The sequence below is a fragment of the Mus caroli genome, chromosome 18, assembly GCF_900094665.2.
Source record: "Mus caroli chromosome 18, CAROLI_EIJ_v1.1, whole genome shotgun sequence".
Taxonomy (NCBI): Eukaryota; Metazoa; Chordata; class Mammalia; order Rodentia; family Muridae; genus Mus; species Mus caroli.
Genome location: NC_034587.1, coordinates 21,266,739 through 21,293,435, shown reverse-complemented (window position 1 = coordinate 21,293,435; position 26,697 = coordinate 21,266,739). Strand labels below are relative to the sequence as shown.

The following is a 26,697-nucleotide window of genomic DNA, read 5'->3' as shown; positions in this document are numbered from 1 at the left end:
GAAGCCATTTCATGTTTTAAGTGTTGGTCTGAGCCCATCCCCACAGGCTTCTAGTAAGAGTCACCGGTACCCATCCCTCAGGTCAAAAGCTGTAGCTTTGTCCTGGGCTCGTTTGTCTTTCTTACATCTACATTCAGTAGGAATTGAGAACAGGTGTGTGCGTGTGTGTGTGTGTGTTGTATGCATGTGCCACCCACTCTACCACTAAGGTACAATTTTAGTCTCACAAGTGCTGGTTTTATCTTCAAAGTCTGCACCTCAGAGTTCCCACTCTCATTTGTGGCTGTAAAGGAAGCACTCTTCCTGTGCTCCTGCGGTCAGTGCTTGCTTGTCCTGATATGAGGTCCTCCACACAAGGCTAGTGTGGCAGCACAGAGGTACCAGTTCACCTACTTCCTGCCCCACAAGCATTCTTCCTCGGATACACAGATTAGAGTCTGAGTTCTCAGCTTCCCTTTAAGCTTACAGAGTCCAGCTCCTGCCTAATTCTCAGATCCCCCCTGACTCCTTATCGTGCCTGCCCAAACAACTTTGCTGGGGTTCCCGCATGCTCATCAAAGTCAGGGCCTTTTCCCCAACTGCTCACCATTTGGAACACGGTTCACCCATGGCTTGTCCTTTGGGCTTTGGTCCCTCTTCAAATGTCCCTCTTCTGCAGGACTCCTCCCCTTGCTTTGTGTCTCCAAGGCTCACTGCAACTGACTTGTTTAAAAAAAAAAAATCTTGCATGTAGTGTCTGCAAAGGCCAGAAGAGGGCACTAGATCCCCTGGAACTGGAGTTAGAGTTGTGAGCCCTCATGTGGGTACTGGGAATCGAACCCTTGTCAACTGAAGAGCATCAAGTGTTCTTAACTATTGAGTCATATCTCCCTTTGTTTACCTAGTCTCTTCCTACCTCAACCCCCAGCAGCTCCATGAGACAAGTTCAGCATTCTGAATGGTAGAAGACAGTGTACATTCAGTTGATAAATGACAGCCACCCTCAAACAGCAGGAACAAATTGTTGGCTTGACATTTTTGCCTCTCCTTTCTGTTTTGTGTCCTGCAAGCTGCACTTCCTGAACAGTCATGAAATAATGGAGATTACATGCATCCTTGCTTTGTTCTTGATTCAAATAGCAAGGTCTCTAGGGGCTGTGGTTAAATATAATGCTGGCTATGGTCTCAAGGAAAATCAACCTGGAGTAGTCTGAGAAGGCATGTCAAATGAATTGCTTTTCTCATGATTTATCAAATGTTCACTGCGCCCATGGCTACTTGACTTCAAGTCCTGTGCTGTCTCTGAAGCCAGACTGACGGCTTCTCTCACAATGACCTGCTCATCCGTCAGCTCCAATGGCAGTTAGGAAGAGACTGTGTCTCCTTCTGTCCCCACCACCCCTTCAGGACACACAGTCCAATGCCGAGACTCAGCTGAGAACAGAAAGGGACGTTCTCTTCCCCAGTACGTGTTTTTCCTGTGGAGGTCATGGGCAAGCTTAGTTCTTAGTCTTTAGGTGCCATCCCTTGCTTGCCAGTTCACGAGCTGCTGGCCAGTGAGGTCTTCACTTCCCCAGTGCTAGAGTTACAGGTGCATGTCACCACATCTGGGATACTTTATTTTTTAAAATATGGTTTCTGGGGGTCAAACTCAGGCTCTTATGCTTGCAGGGTAAGCACTTTTACTGACGGAGCTTTATTTCTCAGTTCAGAAGTGCCAAGTTCTTGGTGCCAATGAGGCAAGAAATTGGGCTGAAGGTGCTCATGTGAAATCTGATCCTAGCGGCAGATACCTGCTGCAGCCAGCCCTTCCCTTTACCACTCTTGACATACAGGAGAGGCATTTGTCACCTGAAGGAGAGGAAGGCTACTGCTCAACTTAGCTATGGGTTTACTGGGGTTCCAATAAATCTTTGTTAATACAAATTTAATTGGTTTTAAAATTAATTTTAGGGTTTTTCCTGCCTAATCACTTTAAATGTACATAAAACTAGTTATGACTACTGACAGAAGTGGAAGCAACTAGCTGATAAACATGATTCAGTTCAATTATTTTTTAAATGTTCTGGTGGAGAGATGGCTCAGTGGTTAAGAACATTTGCTGTTTCTTCTAGAGATCCAAGTCGGTCCCCAAGCACCCATGTCAGGCAGCACACAGCCAACTGTAAGCACAGCTACAGGCAATCCAATGCACATACCCACATGCACACACATACACCTACACAGTTAAAACTAATCTTAAAGATCTGAGTGTGGACCCTTTTTAGCCCTGGAAATCACTGTGGACCACAGTGTGTGGCTTTGAACTCACAGGAATCTCAGCCTGACTCCAGATGCTGTGATTAAAGGCATGTGCCAGAGAGCCACCTACCACTCAAAGTAAAGAAATCTCCTGTGTCTAGCTGGCTATCCACATTGTTGCTGTTCTATCTGGCAAATCATCACCAACTCCAAAGTCAAATAATGTGTCCCCTATACATTTCTGAAGGTGTTTTACAACTTTAGGTCTTACATTTAGAACTTTAACATATGCTTATAATGTAGGGTAAAGAGCCTCGAGGACACTGCCCTTCCACCCTAAGTGAATGATAAATCTCAAAATGAGGTAGTGTTCTCATATTTTATATGTGCATAGGCATTTTGCTTGCATGTATGTCTTTGCAACATATGTATGTCTGGTGCCTGCAGTGGCAAGAAGAGAGCATCAGATACCCTGGAACTGGAGTTACAGACGGTTGTGCAAGATCGAGTGTTGAGAATTGGACCTGGGTCTTCTTGACAAGCAGCCAATGTTCATAAGCATCAAATCAACTTTCTAGCTACCTCCATTTTATTTATTTTAAAAACTCTCTTAGCTATTTTTTCTTTTCCTTTACATGTAAATGTAGGATAATCTTTTATGTGTATATGTGTATATGCCCCATTTGTGTAGGTGCCCACAGAGGCCAGAAGAGGGCATTGGATCTCTTGGAAATGCAGTTATGGTGTTGTGAGCTGCTTGACATGGGTGCTGGGAACTTAAGTTGGGTCCTCTGGATGAACAGCAAGTGCTGTGCTAAGCAAGTTCCTCTCTCTATAGGAACTCTCTGAGGTCTACAAAAATCACATTAGACTTTTCTACTGCAGCTTCCAGTTAATGTGCACTTCTGCATTTATTAACATCTTTTCCACCAGCTTGCGGTATTAGAGTAAAAATCCTATGTCTGCAGTTGGGCTAGCATGCAGTACTCTTAACCGCCGACCATCTCTCTAGCTCCTACTTTGTAAACCTATGAGACCATTTCAGTTCCAACAGGAAAATCTGTTTTCCAGATAAAACAACAAGGGATTGAGGACCTGGCATGACAGTGAACAAAACACAAGAAACCCAATAGGACTGAGAAACAGTCCGACAGCCTGTGACTGATGAGGGGTGAAAAGATTTGAGATACAAATGATCTTAGCCAGGTTTAGTAGTTCATGCCTTTAATCTCAGTACTTGGATAAAGGCTGAGGCAGGAGGACTGCTGTGAGTCTGATGTTAAGTCTGGGCTGTAGAGTAAGATCCTGTCTTCCTCCTCACTCCTTCTCTTCTCAGTTGGAGTTCAATAGAGACAACATCTGCTTAACCCACTAACAGCTATGATGAAAGGATCCAGTTTACCCTCAGTAAAACCAACGTAAGGCACAACTACTCAGAGTACCATATATTTTCAAAGTATTTAGGAATATTTTAATTAGAAAAATAAAGGCAATAAGATTATCTAATAGGTTCTAAAAGTACCCATGAATTAAGTCACTCACATTCCCCCCACTTAAAAAGTGAGACACATTTTTAAATCACAACGCTGTTAAACTTTTACAATAAGGAATAAAATCATGTTGTTAGGGTACAAAAATCTGAAATTCTGAGCATGAAAATAATTTATTAGACATCTGACTTTTCAAACATTAGGCCCATTGGAGACAGAATTAACATAGCTCACAGAAGAGAAAAAGTATTCCAGCCAACACCTGTTTCATTTCAGATTTCATGGGGGAGTCTCTGCATCCTGGAGGACAGCCTTACCCTAAGCATCCATATATTCGATGCTGACTGGATGGATGATGAGAGATGGTGTCACTGACGAGTGTGACTTNAGGAACATTCTTANGCACAAGAAACAGCACTTCCTGAAGCAAGTCTTTGATAATCAAAAAAAGAGGAATACCATCAAATATCACCTGACAGACAGGAAGCAGAATTATGCATTTTGGCCAATGGGTTGCTATGGAAAAAAATGTCACAATGAGATTTCTGTAAAATCAAAAGGTAAACTTTAATTAACAGCAAATTTTAATACGTGATTCTGTTACTAAAAACCAGAGTAAAGAAAATCAAATAACAAAAGAGAATTTAGGGAGAAATGCAGGACTATAATGTGAAATCATAGCTGCACTTCTTTGGCTAACTCATTAAAAATGCCAATTAAACACTTTCAGTCCATTTTTATTTTGTGAAAAAGCAGCAAATCAACATGACAAATGAGGAGGAACCTGAGTGTGCGTCCGACAGGGAAGCACACCGCTAAGTGGAGTGGAAAGGGTTTCAAAAACCCATCAAATGTCTGATCTCCAAATCTCCAGATAAACAGCACTGTTTGAGAAGTGACTCGCAGGGATCAGAGAGGTTATTGCTATGGAGACAACCTGCAGTACAGTAGCACGAGTCTTGGGCATGAAGCACAATCAGCTCAACAGAGTTAGGTTGAAAGCATGTTAAGAAACTGTGTGGAGGAGGGAGGGCAGGGCGAGGCAGAGTCTGTAAGCCAGTTGACCCAAGAACAACAGAGAGAGATCTATAACTTTCCAACTGAGACCAGGCAGAGTAAATCTCCATTTTTTTTTTTTTTAAAGAATGGCAATTAAACTTACAATTCCAACAGCCCACAAACCAAATAATAATATTGTAAAAAGAAATTCAAACTATGTTCAGAGAGCTCACCCCACCCACCATCTCATTCTGAGCACCCCGAGGAAAATAGAAGCATCCATGACTATCACAGATGAAAACAACATCAGCATCACTGGAATCAGTTTTCCCCCACTGAGGTATAAAATCTATATAGAAATCTCATACTATACTATAACAAATTGTACTTCTCATAATTCTTTTTAATTTCCTTTAAACCCTGTTTGACATAATTTTTATTGTTGTAAAAATGTTTTCATGATTCTGAACCTGGTTCCAGTTCTTTTCCACTTACTTTTCTATCAATATTTAATATTCCAGCTCCTGATTCTAGTCAGGGAAACTCTCCTTCACAAGGCACATTCAGCAGAAATGGCTGACGTGCACCCACGCTGTAGAAAGTGCATCTATCCCGAGAGCACTTGTGCGCCTGTTTTGGGATCTGAAGGCTTTGCCACTGCTCTTGATGAAGACTCTTCCAGTCTTGTAAACATCAGTGTGCACAGTCTCGCTACTTTGCAGTCTCATGTCCTGGGACAGGAAGGCTGGTTCACAGCAAGTGAAAAGCTAGGAGTCTGAGTTTTAATGGCTAAGAAACCTTAACATCCCACAGAAGAGGAAAACACTTTTCCTTTTTTGCTACTGAAGAATGTGGCAGAATGTATGCTGAGGTAGCCCAGTCAATCCTTCTTTCTTTCTTTGTTGTTGTAAATTTGGTCTCAGAATATTTCTGGAAGGGTGACATTTCGAAGAAGCCACTGCTGGGACCGGCTTCCAGTGCAGTCTCTAATGCTGGGCACCTGGCTGTCCTCTTCTGTGGCTTTATCCAGGCACTGATTGCTGTTCACATGCTGCAGGGTTAATTTCTGAAAGTGGCAGAGGGAAGCACACAGCTTAACTAGAACGTGGAAAAAGCAAACCCCTAGCACTGCCCCCTCTTTTTCTTGGAGACAGCACTGCACGACTTATCCCTGGATGGCCTAGAACCTGCTATACAGACCAGGTTGGCCTTGAACTCCCAGAAACTCACCTGCCTCTGCTTCCCAAGTGCTGGGATTAAAACTGTGCAGCACTGTGGCTGTCACTGCCACCCCTCCCCCCACCACATTGTATAGTTCCCTTAAAGTGAAAAGAAAACTCCCGGCCAGGTTAGTGACTACTAACCTAGGTTCCTCCAACATATTTCCAACAACCACTTCCATGACTTTTCATTTCTCTGTGATAAGGCTATTTAATTCTATGATTCTAACCCTTAAGCTTTTAGAAACACGGGTCCTTATACAGACTCAATACACAAGAATGCTGGAGTAGCTGAGACACAGTACACTCAACCATAAGCCAAATCCAGCCGCTAGCTATCCTCATGGTGAGGGGAGGTGCTGTAGCACACAAAAGCACAGGATCTAGACTGGGTTGCTAGCCTAGGCAACTTAGGCTTTCTCACTTGTAAAATAAATATTACAACCCAGCCCATACTTTAAGAGGCTCTGTGAGGCAGTAACAACAGAGCTGAATTATGTGGTGCCTCACAAAAGAGGCTGTAAATAATCAGGGAGGGAGATAGCTATCTGCCTCACTGTTTACACTTTACATTTGATACTTTCAGGCTCATTTTAAGAGTAAATTCATAGTGATTATGATCCACAGTGAATCTGATAATATGATCTAGACCAGAGACCGACAAGATGGACTGGTGCAGGGTGCACCACTGAGTGGTACCGACATGTCAAGTAACTGTGACCATACGAACACACGTTTATCTCATTTTTTAACCTTCATTTTAATTTAATTCTTTTCTCTGTAAGATCTTACTTAAAATTTTATATTCTATTATACTTTATATGTATGGGTGTTTTGCTTGTATGTATACCTGTATGCTATGTGTATGCCTGGTGCCTTTGGAGGTCAGAAGAGGGCATAAGATCTCTTAGAACTGAACCACCATGTAGGTGACAAGAATTGAACCTAGGACCTCTGTAAGAACAGCCAGTGCTCTTAACCACTGAGCCAACTATCCAGCCCCTGAACCATCATTGTCATGACGCCCCTTTTAACAGTTTTGTTAACTTAAAAGATAACAAAAACTAATGATGGCATCCACTTCTTTACTTCTAGTTCTGCATCACCCTGTGCTGTGTCCAAGTGAGACTTGGCAAGTGACTGTAGATGGTCCCACCACACTGACCCGAGGTTCCGTCTCACCTACTTTAACTCTCACAGATGCATGGGAACTGCACCTAGGTCACTAGAGCTGGGTGGGCGGGGACTGCTTTTCTAAAGCAGGTGGGTGTGGCTTCCTGGCTGAGGATGGGCTTTACAGTGTGACACAGTCTAGCAGCTAGGAAGCCAGATTCTACCTGCAGGCCACACTTCAGCCTTCAGTTTCGGTTGAGACAAAACCAGTGCACAATTAAGAGCCTGTTCAACTTTCCAAACTCCCTACAAAAGTGGTATCCTTCCTCGGGCTCGAGGTCTGTAGTACTAAAGCAGAAGAAAACCAAGCACAACAAGCCTGTGATTGGGCAGTTGTTTTCCATCCAATTTCTAAAAACACACATATCCTTTCCTTAGGTTCTTTTCTTTTCTAAGACAAGGCTTACTGTACGAGGCCTAGCCACAGCTGTGCTGTCAGGCATAAGGAGTTATCTCCAATGTAAACATGCTTTAAGGACAAGTGTGCGAGTGCTTGGAAGCTTTGCTTGTAACAGGTAATAACTAGTTGTTAATCTTTGGAAAAGTCAGAGTCCTTGAAGTACAATTAAGCCTTTATTAACTGGAGTACTTAAAGAATAAGCTAATATTGGAATTTTGTTCAACAAGGGCTAAGCAACACTTTAAAAATTCTCTTATTTATTGTATTAGTATACTTTCCTATCCTAAAATTAGAATGTGTAAAATGTGGTTCCATCTTAGACTGTAGCATCTCGCAAGGCCTTCTTGTCAGCATCCGGGCGTAAATACCCATGATGGGTACAAGGTGATACTGAAGCTGAGCTGACACACACTGACCTTCAGCGTTCAAGAAAACTGCTCTGTGGAAACAAATCTGATGAGTTCTTATGGTCACTTCTCCCTTATTGCCAAAAGTTGATTGCAATAAAACTCAAATAAAAGTTTGGTTGGATATAAAAAAAAAAAAAAAAAAAGCCGAGCCACAGGAGTGGGGCAGTTACGCCCAGAGTGGCAAGAGCACACAGCTAGAAACAGAGGGAACATCGGGGCCATGTGTCGTAGCCATTATTAACAATGCTAGTTACTATTAACACACAGCTACAGAGTGTAAATGTGCCTGGTGACGTGCTACAGCATCCACTCCTACAGGCAGCTGGGTACTCACCACTGGGTCATACTCCCAGAGCTGGTTGCCTTTTAGGTGGTGGCATTTGAGCATGGTGACTGGGCCATTAAGTTTGGAAACGTCCAAACAAAGGTCGTCTGTTCTAATTTCTTTGTTGGCAGTGTAAGAGAAAACCTGAAAAGCAAACATGAACCTATGTAAGCTTTAATAGTAAAAAGAAAGTACTCAGCAGTTTAGATGCCAACATTTCTACATTTTGTAGCCATGAGACAATGAAAATATCAGAATTAACTTCAACAGACACAGAGGAGCATATGAGCAGAGATACATGCCAAAACTCAAACTTAAATTTTCCCTGGGCTATTCTGAAATAACCTGGAACTATTTCAAGACACGATTTTTTGTACATTGTTAAAGTAATGGAAAGTTTCAGAAAAGCTATACCAATTTTACACAGAGTAAAGTGAAAACCACCTTAGGTCCCTGTAGGTTGAGTATATTATTAAAGGCAGTCATTTGTTTTGTTTGTCTTTTTTCTAATAAGAACAAAATAAATTTTGTGTTTAGCAATGTTAATTCGTTTGTCATAGAGGTCTTATTAAAAAATCATTAGAAGCTGGGCGTGGCTATGCATACCTCTAATCCCAATAGTCTGGGAGGCAGAGGCAGATGGATCTCTGTGAGTTCAAGGCCAACATGGTCTAAAGAACGAGTTCCAAGACATGAAGAAACCCTGTCTGAGGGTAGGCTTGGGTTGTGAGAAGAATTCATTACAAGAGGCACATAGATCTCAAGTTCAAGGCCATCCTAGTCTATATTAAATGTTGTAAGCTAGCCAAAGCTACACAGTGAGATCTATCTAAAAAATAAAATAAAATATATATCAATCATTACATTGAAAGTACCCTTCTGGGGCTGGAGAGATGGTTCAGTGGTTAAGAGCACTGACTGCTCTTCCTAGAGGTCCTAAGTTCAATTCCCAGCAACTACATGGTGGCTCACAACCATCTGCAATGGGATCTGATGACATCTTCTGGTATGTCTGAAGACAGCTACAGTGTATTCACATATATGAAATAAATAGATCTTTAAAAAAAAGAAAAAGAAAAAAAAAAAAAGAAAGCATGGGGCAGTGGGCTGCCCACAGACAGCCTGGCCTCCAGCCAAGCATAAGTCTTGAACCCCAGAGCCCCAGTTGGCAGAGATTTCCACCAGCAAGGGACAGCAGGAGTTCGGCACACCTCCTGGGCACCTGGCTCCTGTCATGTAACTACAGCCTCCCCCAGCTCCCCACCCCCACCCCTGCCATGTGACTATAGTCACACAATGTCCCAAGCTCCTGGCATCCTGGCTAGATTCCACCCCACAGTTACCTGACTATAGCCAGGTATGCTCTTCCCCACAGCTAACTGATAGCCCAGCCAGCCCACTATAAAAGGGACTGTTTGGCTCCTCTTTGCTCTCTGAGCTCTCAATTTTCTTACTCTCATCTCTAGCCCTCCTTCTCTCTCTCCCTTTGCTCCCTCTCCAGGTGGCCATGGCCGGCTTCTCTCCCTCTTTTTACCTTCTCTCTTTCTCCCTGCCTTTCTACAATAAAGCTCTAAAACCATAGACTGTCTCTGTTCATCAAGGCCTGCTGTGCTTGAACAATGGGATAGGCTTTCCCCTAATGAGCTGTGTTTAACCTCCAACCTGAAGGCCTTCCTGCACTCAAGCCACAGACAGACCAAGGACTCTCGCCAGGCACGAGAACCACCCAGCACCCCCCCCCCATCTCCTGCCCTCTTCTCATTTTTGGCCCCAGGGCTGAACAAGTGGCCCTTGGGACTTCCATTCTGTTCTCAGCTCTTCTGCGGTGCCCATTGGTGTCTGGGATGCCTGAGGCTGAGAACCTGGTGCCTAGGACTGCCCCTTTGTCCACCACCCACCGAGCTAGAGTTCTGTGGCTTCCCACAGCCAAACACCTACCAGGGGCCCCGTGGAAAGCATGCAGCAGTTCTGCATCCGCCCGCCCAGAGCTCCGGAACTCTGGTGGGATGCGGGCTTTCTCCCACTCCTTTTATTCCCCCAGCACCCACAGCCCTGCAAGAAAGTACCCTTCACCTAATACTCATTTTTATTTTCTTTAAAGATATGAAAATGTTTCCTGAATAATGTTATGGATTAAAAGAGCAAAGTAAAACTAAAAAGCAAAAAACTAAAAGTTGTTCTGAAAGTTTACTAACATACTCACCTGATTACCTCCCATACCATGACAATTAAAGATTCCAACCTTTTCATTCTCTTTTCTAGCCATGTTATCTAGACACTGATTTGTTTCCACATTTCGTATCTGTGAGGCAACGAAGACATCAGGAGTTAGAATGCTGGAGCTTAACTAGAGGAGACATGCAGATATACTAAAAGTCAATCATTATTATTTCTTTAGTGACATTTATCTCTTGAGTATAAATAACAGCTATCTAAGTGGACTTAGGGCCCACTCAATAGGAAGGAAGTCATAATTGGTAAAGACCTAGCCATTCCCATGTAACTGGTCAAGTCACAGACCCTCAGGGAGAACCCACAACTGCCACTTTCCTAAACCAGCACAGTTCCTACCTGGGCAGCTCTCGGTCCTCACTACAAAGCTTCTTTTTTAAGCAGATGGAGACCACCACAGAAAGCCACAGCTGCTCTAAATACCAAGAAAAGACTGCGATGTTCAGCCCCAAGTGATATAACCCCTGCAAAGGCTCCGGGAACATCAAGAAATGAGCAGAAAGACTGTACTAGTCAGAGAACCAGGGTTTCTGCTTCAAGATAGTGTCTTCTATATATGACAGGGAAGTTAAGTTGTACCAATGAAATCTCAACAATGTGGCTGCCTAAACATGACCTGCATAACACCAGCTGACATCCCAATGAAGATGGGGAAATCTCACAAGGTCCTACTTCTAGTTAAAGAACTGTAAATGGCTGTTTAGAGAATGGGAATCAGTTTTCTCCATTTTCACTCTTTGAGTAATAAAGCAACTCAAGGACACAAGATGCTGCTTTTGACCATCCGTCTGATAACGTCTCAGGAGACTGTTATCATTTCCTGGCCAAAGGAGCTTTGGAGACGGGCTTGTGGAAGCAGGCGTGGCATGGGTATCCATTCCACAACAGCCATTTTACTGAGTCATCAGAAGAGGAACATCTGTTTAACAGACAGTAGATGCTAATTAAATGTTAGAACCATTAGAACTGCCCAAATCATCGAGCGTTCTGCCCCACTAGCTAGAAAGGGAAAGGTCAGGTTGCATTTCTTAGTGGTTTCTTACAATACTCATGGATTAACAACTATTAGCTAGCCGGGCATGGTGGCGCACGCCTTTAATCCCAGCACTTGGGAGGCAGAGGCAGGCGGATTTCTGAGTTCCAGGCCAGCCTGGTCTACAAAGTGAGTTCCAGGACAGCCAGGGCTATACAGAAAAACCAAAAAACCAAAACAAACAAAAAAAACCTCCAACTATTAGCTATTATGATGAAACGTTTATTTTGGTTCTAAATCCTACACTACAAGTTCTAGAAGGCAGACTTGGTTGAAGACATCCTAATAATATTACCCCAGAAATAAGACTTTTCATCTGGATATGACTTGATACAAAAAAGACCACAGGCTGCGTTTCTGAGACCATGTAAAGAAGCCCAGATGGTAAAGCCTGTCACTTAGGAAGCCAGCAGGCTAGAAAAGTTAAGATGCCAACTTACCTTGACAACCATCTGCCATGAGTTGGAAAGATATCACCTTTTAATTTGTACAAACCCCAGCCCATCTAATAATGCCTAATAATGCATTCTCCAACACTGGGTCAGTTCAAAGAAAACCCTTTCATTCACCAGGCTAAGGGCATGGTTGCTCTAAATCCTTGAGAGGCATGTCACTAAACCTAGATTTCTCTCACTGAAAGGGGAGAATGTGCAGGAAAGGGGGGTGAGATGGGGGGCTCATGGTTTTACTCACTAGCATCAGCTCCCCGTGTGCTCACCTACAGCCTGAGTTTCTCTTTGCCCTCTTTCCCCAAGACTACCACTAACAGCCCCTGTCTTACTCTCAACCAATACTCTATTAACCTGAATACAAGGGGACTTCTCAAGCGTCAACACAAAATTCCACCACTCTCATCTGACCTGTACTTGATCCCATCTCTGCTTTCTATTCTGTTCCAAGAGATGAACTGCCTGTGTTCCATTCTTTACATTAAAACTCTCCCTCTGAATCCCTCTCCTATCAATAAAATGTGTGAAAGACCCAGTGTAAGCATCACCACAGCCAGTTCCTAGCAGACAGCCCAGAAGGGTTAAGTGCATTCACACTGCTGTCAAACAGATCTTCAGCACTTGGCAGCTTACAAATCTGAACCACTTTAGCCACTCAACAAAGCATCTTCTCTACTTCTATCTGTTTCTGGCGGCCTCTACTTTCTGTTTCCATGCACAGCTATTATAGGTACTTTACAGAAGTGGAATTACACATAATTTTTGCCACCAGCCTACTTCACTTAAGCAAAATATCTTCAAAGTCCATTTATGAGGCAGTATACATCGGGATGCCTGTCCTTTAGAAGGCTGGATAATTTCCCACTGTATGTACATGCCACTTTTTGTTTACCATTCATGTATCTGGAAATCTGAATTGCCTGGGCCAGTAGGTTTGTCAACAGTGCTGCCATGGAACATGTCTGTCCCTAAGATCCCTCACACTTGGAAGTCAGGTCACCACATCACACGATGGCTCTATTTTACTTGAGTGCTGATCAAGAGCACTATCACTGAGTCAGATCCCAGTAATGCAGTGTTAACTTTCTGAGAACTCCGTTGTTTTCCAGAGCATTTTATAGTCCCTCCAACAACATATAGAGGACCTGACTCTCCCACATCTCTGCCTATACTTGCTGCTATTTTTGACAGAAATTATCTTAAGGTGTGGGAGGCTGGCTTGGTCAAATTTTCTCTTTAGGTCATTCTCATAAGCACAGGTTTCTTTCCTTTTTTAAAAAGTAGCTAACCCACTTAGACATTTATTCAATACTGGAATTTAAGTCTGAATCTAATCATGACCACCAACCCTTAGGCAACAAAAAGTGCTTATCATTGTTCAGGCTTGAAGGCCAGCATCTCAGTAAGGTTCTGACAGACTGTCATATTAAAAAGGACCCGTTGTATGAAAGTAGTACCCACAGGTGCGTCTCAAAGTTACTGACAGCACATTATCAAGAGTCCTTAGACAAGTACACCACAGCCTTGCACACCTTGCACAGCCTTACACAGTTTCCAGGCTGGCAGATAAGTCATCCTGACTGGACTCAGGAAGCCAGCTAATGGCGGCCACAAGCACATACAAGACTCAAACCTCTCAAAGTTGCATTTACATTTTTAAGATTTGTCTTCTATTTCTGTGCACTATGTATGTGCCTGCTGCCCATGGAAGTCAGAAGAGGGCATCAGAGCCCCTAGGATTAGAGTTCTAGGTGGTTGTAAGCACTACGTAGGTGCTAGAAATCAAACCCAGGTCCTCTGCAAGGGCACCAAGTGCTTGTAACTACAAAGCCCATTCTCCACCAAGTGTTTTACTTCTTTTACCATTACTCCCAATTTTTATAAATGATGGTCATCAGCCCCATTCTCACATAAATTGCCTTGTATCTAGGTGTAGCATAGCTCCAAGGAGATCAACACATTCTTAATAAAATGTTTAAGAATCCTGCTATAACCAAGGCTTCAAGCTGTACCAGACCCTGAAAAGTACCTGGGAAAAACTCAGCACACAGTTTTATTTTTATAAAAATTAATAAATTTTCTCCCCTTTCTCATATTCTCCTCTACCTATTATCCACTTTGTCTACATTACTTTATAGCAAAATGGCTTGCCTTGCAAGATTAGTAAACATTCAGGATTTATGTTTCCCCCACTCTCTTGAAGCACCAGAGTCCCTAATACTCTCGTGGCCACTCTACCAATGCTGAGGCAGAAGACACTAACACCATCTCTGACCAATTCTTGATACTCATGTTATTGGCATTCAACATTAGTTGAGCACTTCTGTTCACTCAAGTCTTTGAGATATCACTCTCCTGCTCTTTTAACTTTACCGTCTACTTTTTTTGTTTTGATTTTCCAGCAGGGTCTCCTTATGTAGCTTTGGAACTCACTATGTAGACTAGGCTGACCTCAAACATGCAATCCTGCCTCTGTCCTCCCAAGTATTAGGATTAGTAAGGTCTATGGCTTCCAAACTATTCCAGTTGCCTCTGGCTGGGTCCTCTATGCAGTATATGTATATGTATGAGAGGGTTTATATTTACAATGATGACTACCTTGCTTGTCAGTCTTCACTTTGAAATGGAATCTTCCACTTTCTCTTTGCTATTTGCCACTGCATAAACCTGGCTAACTGACCCAGGAACGTCTCCTGTCTCTGCCTCCTATCTCACCACAGAAGCACTGGGATTATAGAGACAAACACCAGTGTTCAGTCTTGCATGAGTTCATGGAATCTGAACTCAGGTCCTCATGTTTGTGGCTCAAACGCCATGCTCACTGAGCCACCTCCCTAGTTTCCCCTTGTTATGGTTTTATTACCTGCCTGCTTGTTTTCTTGTAGACAAGGAGCTCCCTACTGTTTCTGTAACATCAAGTACATACTTATCTTAGGAACCTTTGCATTCCTTCCTCCCTTGCTCTGAAACTTTCACCTCAGCCATGTATACGGCTTAGTTAGTAACTTCCTTCAGGTTTCTGCCCACAAATTACCTTAGGGGGTGCCTTCCTCAACAACCCTACACAATACAGCATGATTTCATGCTCTGTCTCATCCACTCTAGCCACTATCTGAGATGCCCAATAAAGATCAACAAGAGTGGGATTTTCACTTTATTTTATGCCATGTAGGCACTCAAATAGTTGTTAAATGAATAAAAACCAGAGAAGAAATCCCTACTTACAGAGATGGGGTTACATACTCTGAGTGTCAAGGAGACTAAAATCGGAGGTATGGCTGTGGCCTTCTTGTATCCATGTGCAATTATGCTTACAAAAGGAAATCTGTTTTTGACTTCTATTACAAAACAGATGGATTTCCCCTCTACTTGGGTTTGTAATTTTTTTCTATGTGAGTTTGTCATTCGATGGCCTGTGTTCAACTGCTACAACAGGCAGCACAGACCTACTTCCTGACCTATCAACCCAATGGAAACTGTATGTTTTCCGAGCGAGGGGCAGGAAGGGAAAAAGCACAGTATCTACACTAGCAGGTAAAAAGGAGCACGTAAGTAACACAAAGCCAGTTTCACCAACTGGCGAGGCTAAGGAGCACAGCAATGACTGCCCCTAACTGCATACCCCAGGGGCTGGAGGATACAGACTTTCAGTTTGTGAGCAATATGGTTTCTAGGACAACTGCTCAATCCTGGTGCAATAGTATAAAAGTGACCCAAGGCAGTAATAAAGCACGGGCATGGAAACAGGCTGGACTTACCCTAGACACGAGTGTCCCATCCCCAACAGAGACAGTCAATATAGCCTATGCTCCTCAAAGAACCTTCCCTTTGCCCTCTCTGAAATCCTTCAGAGATTTTAACTTAAGAGTGTCTCAGAAGAAAATTATGCCAAATTCCAACCACAGAAGTTTATTAGAGGAAGGAGGAAGGGAAGGAATGACCGACTATAATGTAACAAGGCAGAAGTCCTGTGTCCCCTGGAAAAGACAGACATGTAGACAATAAAGAAGGGCCAATAACCAGAAGACAGTCGGTAAGTACTATACACATAATGCTATCAAGGGACTCATGAAGACAGCAACGTTTAAAGTTATAACAACTATAAAAAATGACCTTTACCCCACAGATCAATAAAAACAAATTCCTTTAACACACTTCCATACATCTTTTCCTATATGATTGTTATGAGCACCTAAACTGATGCTAAATCTATACTAGGCTGTTGAAAATTACCACCTTGAACTAACAAATAGGATCTTAGGAACTTAGATTACTAGAAAAAGACAGTTCAGGTCTTTATGGTTTAATAGGCTAGAGTACTCTAATGAAGGAGTAGTCCAATATTTTTGCTTCAAAAATTTGGAGCGGGAGTAGTCAATTTACAAGTGGTAAAGTACTCATTAAGTAGTAATTCAGTGATGCACACAAGAATCTCTAAGGTGACCATGGAAACAAAGGCATGACTACCTCTAACAGGAAGTCAACAGATGAGAATACAAAAAAAAGTTCTTGGAATGAAGGGAGGAAAAAGTTACTATAGATTTATGGAAGATGGTTGGTTTTCTTCCAAGAGAAGAAATAACTCAGACTTGCAGGAGAATTCTGACTTAAGAGACTAAACTTTTAAACAATGTTTTTAAAAGACCCAAGTCTAGTCTAAGAAAGATCAAACTGATTTGTTTTTGGTGGGGGGAGGGTATTTCTAGTATAACTCAAATTCAGAGATCCACCTGCCTCTGTCTCCCACTGCTCAGATTCAATGCAGTGTCACTACACCTGGCTCCAATTTGAGTTCTCAAACATAGAACAGAGGTCTAACTAGACATAAACAAACAAACAAACAAACAAACAAATAACTGACATATTATAAACAAGATACAAGAAACTGTTTACTGTCAAGGTCAAGGTCACTATAACAGACGGCAACATCTTTTTTCACACTAGATCTTTTAGTATAGGCATGTACTGGGATTAAAAAGTACAACTAATTTGCAAATTTGTCTTATTTATAAGCATTAATAAGCCAATTATTTCAAGAAAAATAATGCTGAATTCTAAGAGAAGCAACATAGAGCATCACAAGACACAAACATGTATTTCCCCATTTCCATGTTAAAACTGTGAAACTTAGAATTCTCAAAGGAAAATAAACATGTACCCCAAATGTATGTACAGAAGTGTGTCAACCCTCCTCATCAAATTATTGTCACTGAAATTTCTCAGGCTTTGACCTGGAGTAACCCAAGGGTATTAGCTTTAGAAGGTGCAGGTTTCAAGTAAATGGCTTAGCTTGTTAAAAATACATACACTGATGACATTGCTACATTTAATTAAAAAAATGATTCATTTTAATTTCTGTGCATTTAATCAGCATGTATTATGCCTAGTACTCTTAGGGGCCACAAGAGAACACTGGATTCCCTGAAATTGGAGTTAAAAGATTTCACCTTATGAGGCAAACTATTTCCTTACCCATACTTGAGGTTAAATACACTTTAATAACGAAGGTACTTTAAGAACCTTAGAGGTTAGAAGTTTCAACTTCTTAAAGACATAACAACTATACAGAATACATATTACACATATACTTGTTTTTACCTCTCCCAATGAGAAATAGTGACGAGGAATTTGAGAATCAGGGTAAATATTTTCTAGGTACCAAGAGAAAGGTTTGCATTGTAGTTTACGTCTTAGACCAAGTCTTGATGATATATCTCCATAATCTACCTTTGTAACACCTGTTGAAAGAAAGAATTGACTGATTTATTAGAGTTCTGATTGGTAGCACATGTCTGCCTATATGCTCATCCTCACAAAGCAGCTGAACGGGAAATGGGCAGTTATTAGGTGATATATGAGCTCTAAGGGTATGCTAGGGACCCACCTCCCAGAGTAGAAAGCAATGATAAAGCATGTATTTTAATTTTTTTCAAAGAAAAAAATGTGAGAATGCAACACATACTAATATTAAACAATAATAAGCTACATAGGGATCAAAAAACTTTAATGTACATTAAGGTAAAAAAAATTCTATTAAGATGTTTGTTGTAAATATTAAACAGTACAACTATTTCCAGTCAGCTTTCTCTCCTATAACTCACTGAACTATGTTCACACCCATCTGAATCTTGAAGAATTCTAACTGAACATTCAAAGCAGAATAGAAAGTATCAAGAATACTTTCAGACAGGCTTACTGCTGAGAAGGAGAAAACAAACACAAAAGCCCGATTATTCTTGTAGAGAACCCTCTTGAGGAATGCTATGGGCTCCGTACTGGCTTTATGACATGAGATGATTTCGTAAAAGCCCTATACATGCAGCATGGAGGGCCTGCTTATGGAGGCTGCTCATAACACACTTCTGAGGTGGCACTGTTTTATGGGGCAGGGGATGTGGCTCAGTTGGGAGTACCTCCTGAGATGGCTTAGTGGAAAAAGATTCTTGCTAACAAAACTTGAAGACCTGAGTTCAATCCCTGGCATCCATATGGTAGAAAGAGAGAATCAACTCCCACAAGTTAAATGTGGAGTTCACACATGAACTGTGGCACAAGTGTACCCTGCTCAGATTAAAAAAAAATTATAAACATATAAAAAGAAAAGTAGGGGCTGGTGAGATGGCTCAGTGGGTAAGAGCACCCGACTGCTCTTCCCAAGGTCCAGAGTTCAAATCCCAGCAACCACATGGTGGCTCACAACCATCTATAACGAGATCTGGCGCCCTCTTCTGGAGTGTCTGAGGACAGCTACAGTGTACTTACATATAATAAATAAATAAATCTTAAAAAAAAATAAAATAAAATAAAATAAAAATAAAAAGAAAAGTATACTCTTGTATAAATCATTCAATATACACTAACCTGGAGAAATTATATAGAAGAAATTCTTGAATTCATCCATCCATACTTCTGCAAGCCGCCTGTTATTCTTATTGATAATCTGGCCTGTCCCTCCTGGAAATGTGTAGGGTGTAGCTTTCCGAAACACATGACCAACATGGGAGCATGTCACTATTTCCAAAGTTCCTCCACACTGCCAAATCTGAAAAGAGCAGGACACGGCTTAGTGACTTAGTGACTATCTAACAAAGGCTCCTGTAGGATTCATGCATAGTTTTCTCTTCAATGGAAAGGGCTTTGGCTTTTATTTAAAACCATGAATGGAAAAAAGCTCTAGTTACTGGTAAATTTTCCCTAAAATGTCTCCAAATTATCAAATCTGACTTAAAGAGCAAAGCACACTGTGTTGGACATGTAGTTTAAAATTCAGAGCACACGCCTGGCTATGGTGGTCTATGCTGCATTTAATACCAACTCTCAGGAAGTAGACAATGGATCTGCACGAGTTAAAGCCACCCTGTCCATTTAGAGAGTTCCAGGCCAGCTAATATGACCCAATGAAACCATCTCAAAAACAAACAACAAAGGTTAGGGCTCAGAGATTCTGCTCTGGTATATAACCAATATTGCCCTAGGATCAAATGTTTTGCAAAATCTTGGTCAAAATCAGATAAAGATTAAGAATAGATCATAGAAGAGTAAGATGTCTTGCAGTTCTTTAAATGCAGATGATGATGTCAGCAAGGACACACGATGTCAGAAATGCTCAAACATGTTTGATGTGGCTTACGATTTAACACACACACACACACCCATGATCGTGGAGTACCCAAATCTTTTCTATTTCTGCCTCTCAACTTGTGCCACTGATAACATATCACATAGAACAGACACCACCATGATTTCTTCAACACACAAAGACAGCACATGTCCTACTCTATTTGTTCAATCAATGCACACATGGAACAAACAGAGAATCAAGAACAGACTTATATTCTTGATTCAAAGCAATTGTTTCAAAATATATTTTTGTACCATAAGGAAACTATATTTACAATTAAGATCCACATTTTGAAAGAAATCTGCCTTTGTTAAATATTCAGTCTGTCTACCTCAGGTTTTCCCAGGATTACACTGTGTTGGATCAGAGCTGGATGGGATTTCCTGAAGCTGTCATGCTGCTCCTCTCCTTTACAGGCGGGCAGAGTCATTGGTAGTGAAGCGAGTGCTTCCTGCTTCCACCTACAGCACACTCGGGTTTTGTCTCTACTGTAAGATGCTATGTGTTAGCAGCTATTAGCAGCATAGGTTACCATCTAACGTGCTGATAGTAGTAACACGTGGGTTGGATGAACTGAAGAGTAATTCCAGAATGTTGTACTCTTCTCTTCTTTTCTGTGGTGGATGTGTATGCATGTGTGTGGGGGTCAGAGGTTAATGTTGGGTGTCTATAAATCACTCTCTACCTTATTTTTTGGGGACAGGATTTTACACTGAAACCAGAGTTCACTGGCTTAGCTATGGATTCTACTGTCTCGATGTCTCCAGCACTGGGATTACAGCTTGCATTGATTGTCATGCCTAACCGTTAAAAAAATAATTAAGCAATTAATTTACTTGGTATGTGTATGTTAGAATACAACTTGTAGGAGTCAGTTCTCTCCTTCTATCATGTCGACTGAGACTGCAGGAAGACTTCACCCACTGAGCCACCTCAGCAGATCGATGTTCAGCTTCTTTTTAAGGTGGACCCAGGATCTAACTCAGATCTCCTTGTGTATATGGCAAGCACTTTACTGACTGAACCATCTCCATAACTGTTGTCGCCTTTTATTGAAAAATATAAAACCAATAAGGTAATCAGATTTAATAAGAGCAATTTTCAAGTAGCTAAGAAGTATATAATACAATAAAATTGTTTTCAGTTACACATCAAAGCAGCCTGTTTAAATTACAAATTGTGTCTATTTAGTTGCTGATGCCTGAATTACTTCCTTATAATAACAGAAATTGAGAACTGAAGGATTATGCACAGGTTTAACAGCTAGACTATTAAAAATAACTGGATTCTTTACTGAAATTGTTTCTTTTAAAGTCTTCCATAATGTCATCAAACTTGAAGGTTCTAGAGTCAGATTAAAATCACTGAATTTTATTTCTTATATAAACAACAAAAATAATGAACACATATTTGTGATTAAGTAAAAAATTTTATTTTTTGTTAAAGGGAACTTACCCTAAATGAAATTTCTAGGTTTTCTCCTCCCCAAATATCCATTCCAGCATCGTATGTTCCAATTTCCTGAAAGTAATCTCTGTCTATTGAAAAAAGGCCTCCAGCCATTGTAGGTGTTCTGAAATTCAATCATAATACTATGCCATTAGTTTTAGTAATTTAATATTTATCATCAGTGTTTTGATAAAGGTACTACAGTTCTACAGTTGTTTATAACTACAGAGCAATGTTTATGCCCATGGGGTTTTCTGTGTCAGACAGGATCTGTACCTGTCCACACTCTGTTTAAGCCCTAAGCATGCTTCTTGTCCTTAGCATCTTCCTTGATCTTTAGTGCTGATGGACTTTCTATCTCACAGTTCATAAACTGAATGTATTTCTCATAATCTCCATTTGACCAGGTACTTGACTCCAAAATCTTAGCAAGTAAAAAGGTAGTTGACTATTTTATTCAACTAGACTTGGGTTAGGGTTAAAATGCCAAGTTCCAACGGGTGGCAAATACTGCAAAAATGGTAGGTTAAAACAGGATAAAAACAAAGACCCTTTCCTAGATTTACAAAAATCTTAAAGGAGAGGAGAGGATGCAGGCAGAGTAACATCAACATTCTCCTTCTAAAGGGACCGCCATGCTGACCACCCACGCATGTCCACTGCAAAAGACAAGTCCAGGTGTGCACAGGGTGGTGTGGAGGTAACAGCACGGAGAACTAAGTATGCAGAGGAATGATAATGAAAGAGGGTTTAAATAAATGGGTATCCGTGGTTTCAGTTAACCATTGATTTCCATGAAGGATGAATGTGAAAGGGGAAAAACAGACTCCAGCAGAAGAAAGTACAAGTTCTTGGCTGCAGAACTAAGGTTCCTAAGTTCAGAAGCCATTGACCCGCACTATTCCAGGCCCCACTAGGGCAGCAGCATTGTCTCTCAAGTGAAAGCTGCAATTTACAAAGTTTTCAAATGTCCTTGATTTTACACTGATCTGTATGTACTAAGAGCTTCCTTGTACTGGTAAGAACTCAGGCTAGAAAAGAATGAGTGGGAAAAAATAAATGTCGTTGACTTCTCCAGAATTGGATTTGAATTTAAAGGAGAACAGACCAGAGAAACCTGAATGGGAAAAACTGGTATTCCATCCATTACTACAGACACTGCAGGTGGACGCACCTGGAGTAAATACTAGGGTTTCTGTCTATGTAGCTAAGTCTCAGGTCATGTCCTTACCAGCATGCTCTTTATGCCTTCCTGAATAAAGCCACATGTGATCAAGTATAGTAATAAAAAATACACATTAATGGAAATTCTAGTTATTTTTAGCATCTTTCTTGATTCTTAGTACTGTGAACTTTCTATCTTAGACTCCTTAAATTGAATGTATTTTTCAAAATCTCTATTTAGCATTGTGAGGATCAAGCTTTTCTAAGCTTAAAAGTTAGTAAGTACCACCCAGATGGTACATGCTAGTAAAATGTTACAGCACAAGACACAACTTTGAGCTAGTATTTAACATAAGGACACAGCTGATTGAGGAGTAGCTTGATTTAAACACAGACTAAACTTAGAAATCTGAAATGTTCTCATACAGAAAAGAAAGAATGTATGTATGTTATCATCACTTATCATGTGTACTAGGAGTTTACAGAATGAAAACAAAATATAACTTTTTTAGCTAGAGGGGGAAAAAAATCCCTCTTTAAAAAATATGTGAAATATGTACAAAGTATACAATTATTTGTTTCTCAAAGGACACCTTTAACCCCATGAAAAAGTGTCACAACTCTGCAACATACTATAAAGAAAACCTCTGACAAATTACCTGACAGGAAGAGTCCGGTCACCTTTCCTTCTGTCCATTTCTCGCTGGGGAACAGGATACCAACGGAAATTGAGCTTCCAGTTGAATCCACCATAGGTCATGTCAGAGCCCGCCATGTACTCGAAAGTGTCATCACTGATCACATCTATGATAGGACACACCACTGTTCTCCTGAGGTCATAAAAGCAAATTTAAAATCTTCAACTGTGCCTACATAACACTATACAACTAAACAATGCTAAGGTTTCTTTATGCCATAATCTATACCAAGTTAGTATCAAAATCATTTGTTGGATGAGAACCTTCTGTCTTTTTGTATTTCTTCTTTTACACACACTCTTTACTATCTGAAACTTGGAAAATATTATAAAGTATTTCAAAAATTAATTTTTAGTGATACACAATCCTTTTTAGGCAAAATTTTTCTTTGTAAACAACTCTTATCATTTCTATTCTTCAGTATTTTGTTAGTGGGGAAGTAAGTATATAATCTGCTTTCAGGGAAAATGTCCAGCACTGATGTACATAATTAATGGCAACATCATGTTATATACTTATATACATATTTCTCCCTATGGTTAATAGCTTTACCATAATGCTATTAACTTTGAAGTTGATTTCTTATATTTTTAATTCAATTACATTTAAAATATAATATATTATATATATGCATATATGTGTGAAAATATATATATATATATATATATATATATATATATATATTTACTTGTATTATATATATAATTTCGTTTGCTTGTTTGGTTTGTTTTTTGAGACAAGGTATCTCTACATAGTCCTGGTTGTCCAGGAACTTACTATGCAGACTAGGCTGAACTCAAATTCAGAGATTCTCTTGCCTCTGTCTCCTGAGTTCTGAGACTAAAGGTGTGCATTACTACCAGGTAAAAAATTTAATTACTAGAGGGAACTTTTTTCTTTCTGGTTTATATTTCTCTATATAGACTGTGTGATCATATATTCATCCAGTTAGCTTTTTTAAAAACTAAAAACACAAATGACAACAGTTCTTTTGAAGGAAAAACATCCCAAGTACAGCCTTTAGTAGTTTATAGAATGTGATATCAAATCACATTTCATTGGTGTTTAAAGAAATCTTTTCCATGAGCTTGTGAAATGGCTCAGAGGGTAAACAGATTTGATCACTGGAGTTCAATCCTAGATCTACATGTAGACAGAGAAAACCAACTTCAGAGTGTTGTCGCTTGACCTCTCCCTGAGCACCAGGACTCTCTCTGTATGTCTCTGAGGCAGCAAGATGGCCCAATAGCTAAATGTGCCTGCTTCTAAACACATCAATCTGAGGCTGATTACTGCACTCACAGTGGAAGGAGAAAACGAAAGCCTGCAAGTTGTCCTCTGGCAGGACACCCACAGACACACAGACAGACAGACAGACACAGGCACAGACAAACACACACAAACACACACATTATTTAAAAATTAAAGCATAGGTCTTCATTTTTTTAATTAAAATTATTGTAGCCTCATAAAAATAGTTCCATTTTCCTACTTTTTCTATATCCTGCTTGAACATCAAGGTGGTCACTGTCCGCCTCTTCCACACCAAAGGTAAAACAGCAAGTTTTCCTCTGATGTGTGTGATCCAGTTCTCATTCTCACTGGGTGTACAAATTTCAGTACCTCACCTTTACTTGGGTATTTGCTGTTAAGATCCATAGCATGCCTCACCATGAGCTGGGCCTCGGCTTTGCTCCAGTTACTCCCAACTTATACATTTATCAAGGGACAAACCGTACTCAGAGTTCATTTCAGAAACCACAAATATCAGCTGCCTTGAGTGAATGGACAGCTTGTTTGTTCTCACTTTGTGATGTATATTTTTTCCCCTTTATAATAACTCAGTAGTGCATTTAAAAAAAATCTGCTTTTGTATTTATCTAGCACTGTATCTGTTGGAAACTATTTAGGATATATAATCTACCACACAGCCCAACTGTAAATTATTTTCTTGTTTTACTCAACTTTTTTCTACACATCACACATTGCTTTCTCTGTATATGTCTAGGATCATATTTCTAAAATTTGTTATCTTTATGCAAGTATTTCCTTAAACCGATCACCTTTTACTTACAGAAAAATATTTAGAGGGAAATTCTATTCTTTTGATTCTTCACGGCAAGGGTCTCTTTCTTAAACTGTTGGGTGTGTTCTGATCCGATGCTGGTTGGTTCTGTGTCTCTGAGAATAGACAGCTCGATGCCACCATTTGCTAAGAAATGGCCTTACCTGCCCCCATTCTCCACTGGGCTAGTAAAAGTCTACTCTAGGGGGCTGGAGAGATGGCTTAGAGGTTAGGAGCACTGACTGCTCTTCTGAAGGTCCTGAGTTCAATTCCCAGCAACCACATGGTGGCTCACAACCACCCGTAATGAGATCTGACTCCCTCTTCTAGAGTGTCTGAAGACAGCTGCAGTGTACTTACATATAATAAATAAATAAATCTTTAAAAAAAGGTCTACTCTAAACCTTAAAGTTGATGTAGACAGCTTCAAGGTCAAATTGCCACAGCAAATAGAAATTGAATACAGGTCAAGCAGACTGGCGTTACTTCTTTCCTGGTGCTTAGGAACCAAGACAGAAACAGACAATTCTTTTCGAAGTGTGTAACATGAAAGCTGACCACCACAGACACACTACAGCGACGCTCACTCTATATTAATAGAGTGACAGAATCATTCCATATACGACCGAGGATTACAGGATACAATGTCTTCTCTTCAACTCTGTGCTACAAGATGAGAGCTGTGACCATGTCAACAAAGATGAGATAATCTGCCTGCCCCAATGGTATCCTTTGAAAGCAGGGACGAGCAAACTTTCCCTGAGTTGGCTGTCTACCTGTTCCAGACCCATTTGGTCAACAGAGCGTGGAGTAATTATTCTACAACATGCTACCTAATTCATCCCCATTAGGATAGTTTGCAAATGTGTTAACTGCCAGACTTTAAGAAAGAGGTCTTATTTGCATTTTGTTTGGAATACTCTTGGAGGCATTTTAAAGACAATTTGAAAGGATGGTGTTTTTATGCTTACTTAAAAAAAAGAAATTTGCAATGTTCCACACAGTTTAAGATAAAAGTACTAAGAACAAATTCACCAACTGCAGAAACTTACCTGTCCTGTTTGATCCGGGCCAGCAGAGGCTCCAGCCACCCTGCGGTACATTCACAGTGAGCATCTAAGAAGGTGATCACTTGGCCTCTGGACACAGCAGCTCCTTTCAATCGAGCTCTGATCAACCCAGAGCGCTGCTCCATTCGAATGACGTGAACCGGCACTTTCAGTTTTTTCACATAACTCTCTAGAGGTCTTTTCAAAAAGTCTGAAAATATAACACAACAAATGAATTACATGAACTGGCATTACTCAAATGTAAAGCAACTTTGATTTGCAGCATCCCTTTAACATATACATACTGACAGAGCACTAAGTGAGGCCCCTTGTCCCATCAACACCGGTTCCTAAAGGAAGCTAATTTCATGAAAGTATGAACTAGCTGCCTCTATCTTGCCACCTGAACACTAAGGCAGTATCTATGGCTCAATTATCACCCAGGACAGGCACGTCACCATACATCATCTACCAGCCTTCACAACTCTCTTCCTAATAATGCTAAAGAAACTGCAACAGAAGCAAAGAGGCTGCTGAGCCAGGCATGGCAGTGCATACTGGTAATCCAGGCATGATGGAACATACTTGTAATCCCAATATCTGGAAGGCAGGAGCTGCAGGAGTTTGAGTTTGAGGCCAGTGTAGGCTACACAGGGAGTTTTAAAATCCTGTCTCAAAAATTAAAATGCTAATACCCACA

General features: G+C 40.8%; 1 protein-coding gene across 5 annotated transcripts in view; it reads right to left on the bottom strand.

Moving 5' to 3' along the window:
- Nucleotides 1–3,666: 3,666 nt before the first annotated feature.
- Nucleotides 3,667–26,697, bottom strand: part of Galnt1 (polypeptide N-acetylgalactosaminyltransferase 1) — an 81,124-nt gene continuing 58,093 nt past the window's right edge. For 3 of the 5 annotated variants that reach the window (XM_021150291.2, XM_029471858.1, XM_029471855.1), the window contains exons 6-13: nucleotides 26,001–26,208; nucleotides 22,845–23,015; nucleotides 21,028–21,145; nucleotides 18,813–18,993; nucleotides 17,550–17,689; nucleotides 10,441–10,539; nucleotides 8,247–8,381; nucleotides 3,865–5,775 (exon numbers count right to left, since the gene is read on the bottom strand). In XM_021150291.2, the coding sequence (XP_021005950.1) occupies nucleotides 5,629–5,775; nucleotides 8,247–8,381; nucleotides 10,441–10,539; nucleotides 17,550–17,689; nucleotides 18,813–18,993; nucleotides 21,028–21,145; nucleotides 22,845–23,015; nucleotides 26,001–26,208 (1,199 nt within the window). In that variant the 3' untranslated portion in view covers nucleotides 3,865–5,628. Of the gene's footprint in view, nucleotides 5,776–8,246; nucleotides 8,382–10,440; nucleotides 10,540–17,549; nucleotides 17,690–18,812; nucleotides 18,994–21,027; nucleotides 21,146–22,844; nucleotides 23,016–26,000; nucleotides 26,209–26,697 lie in introns of all 5 variants that reach the window. The other 2 variants (XM_029471857.1, XM_029471856.1) reach the window with 1 other exon arrangement.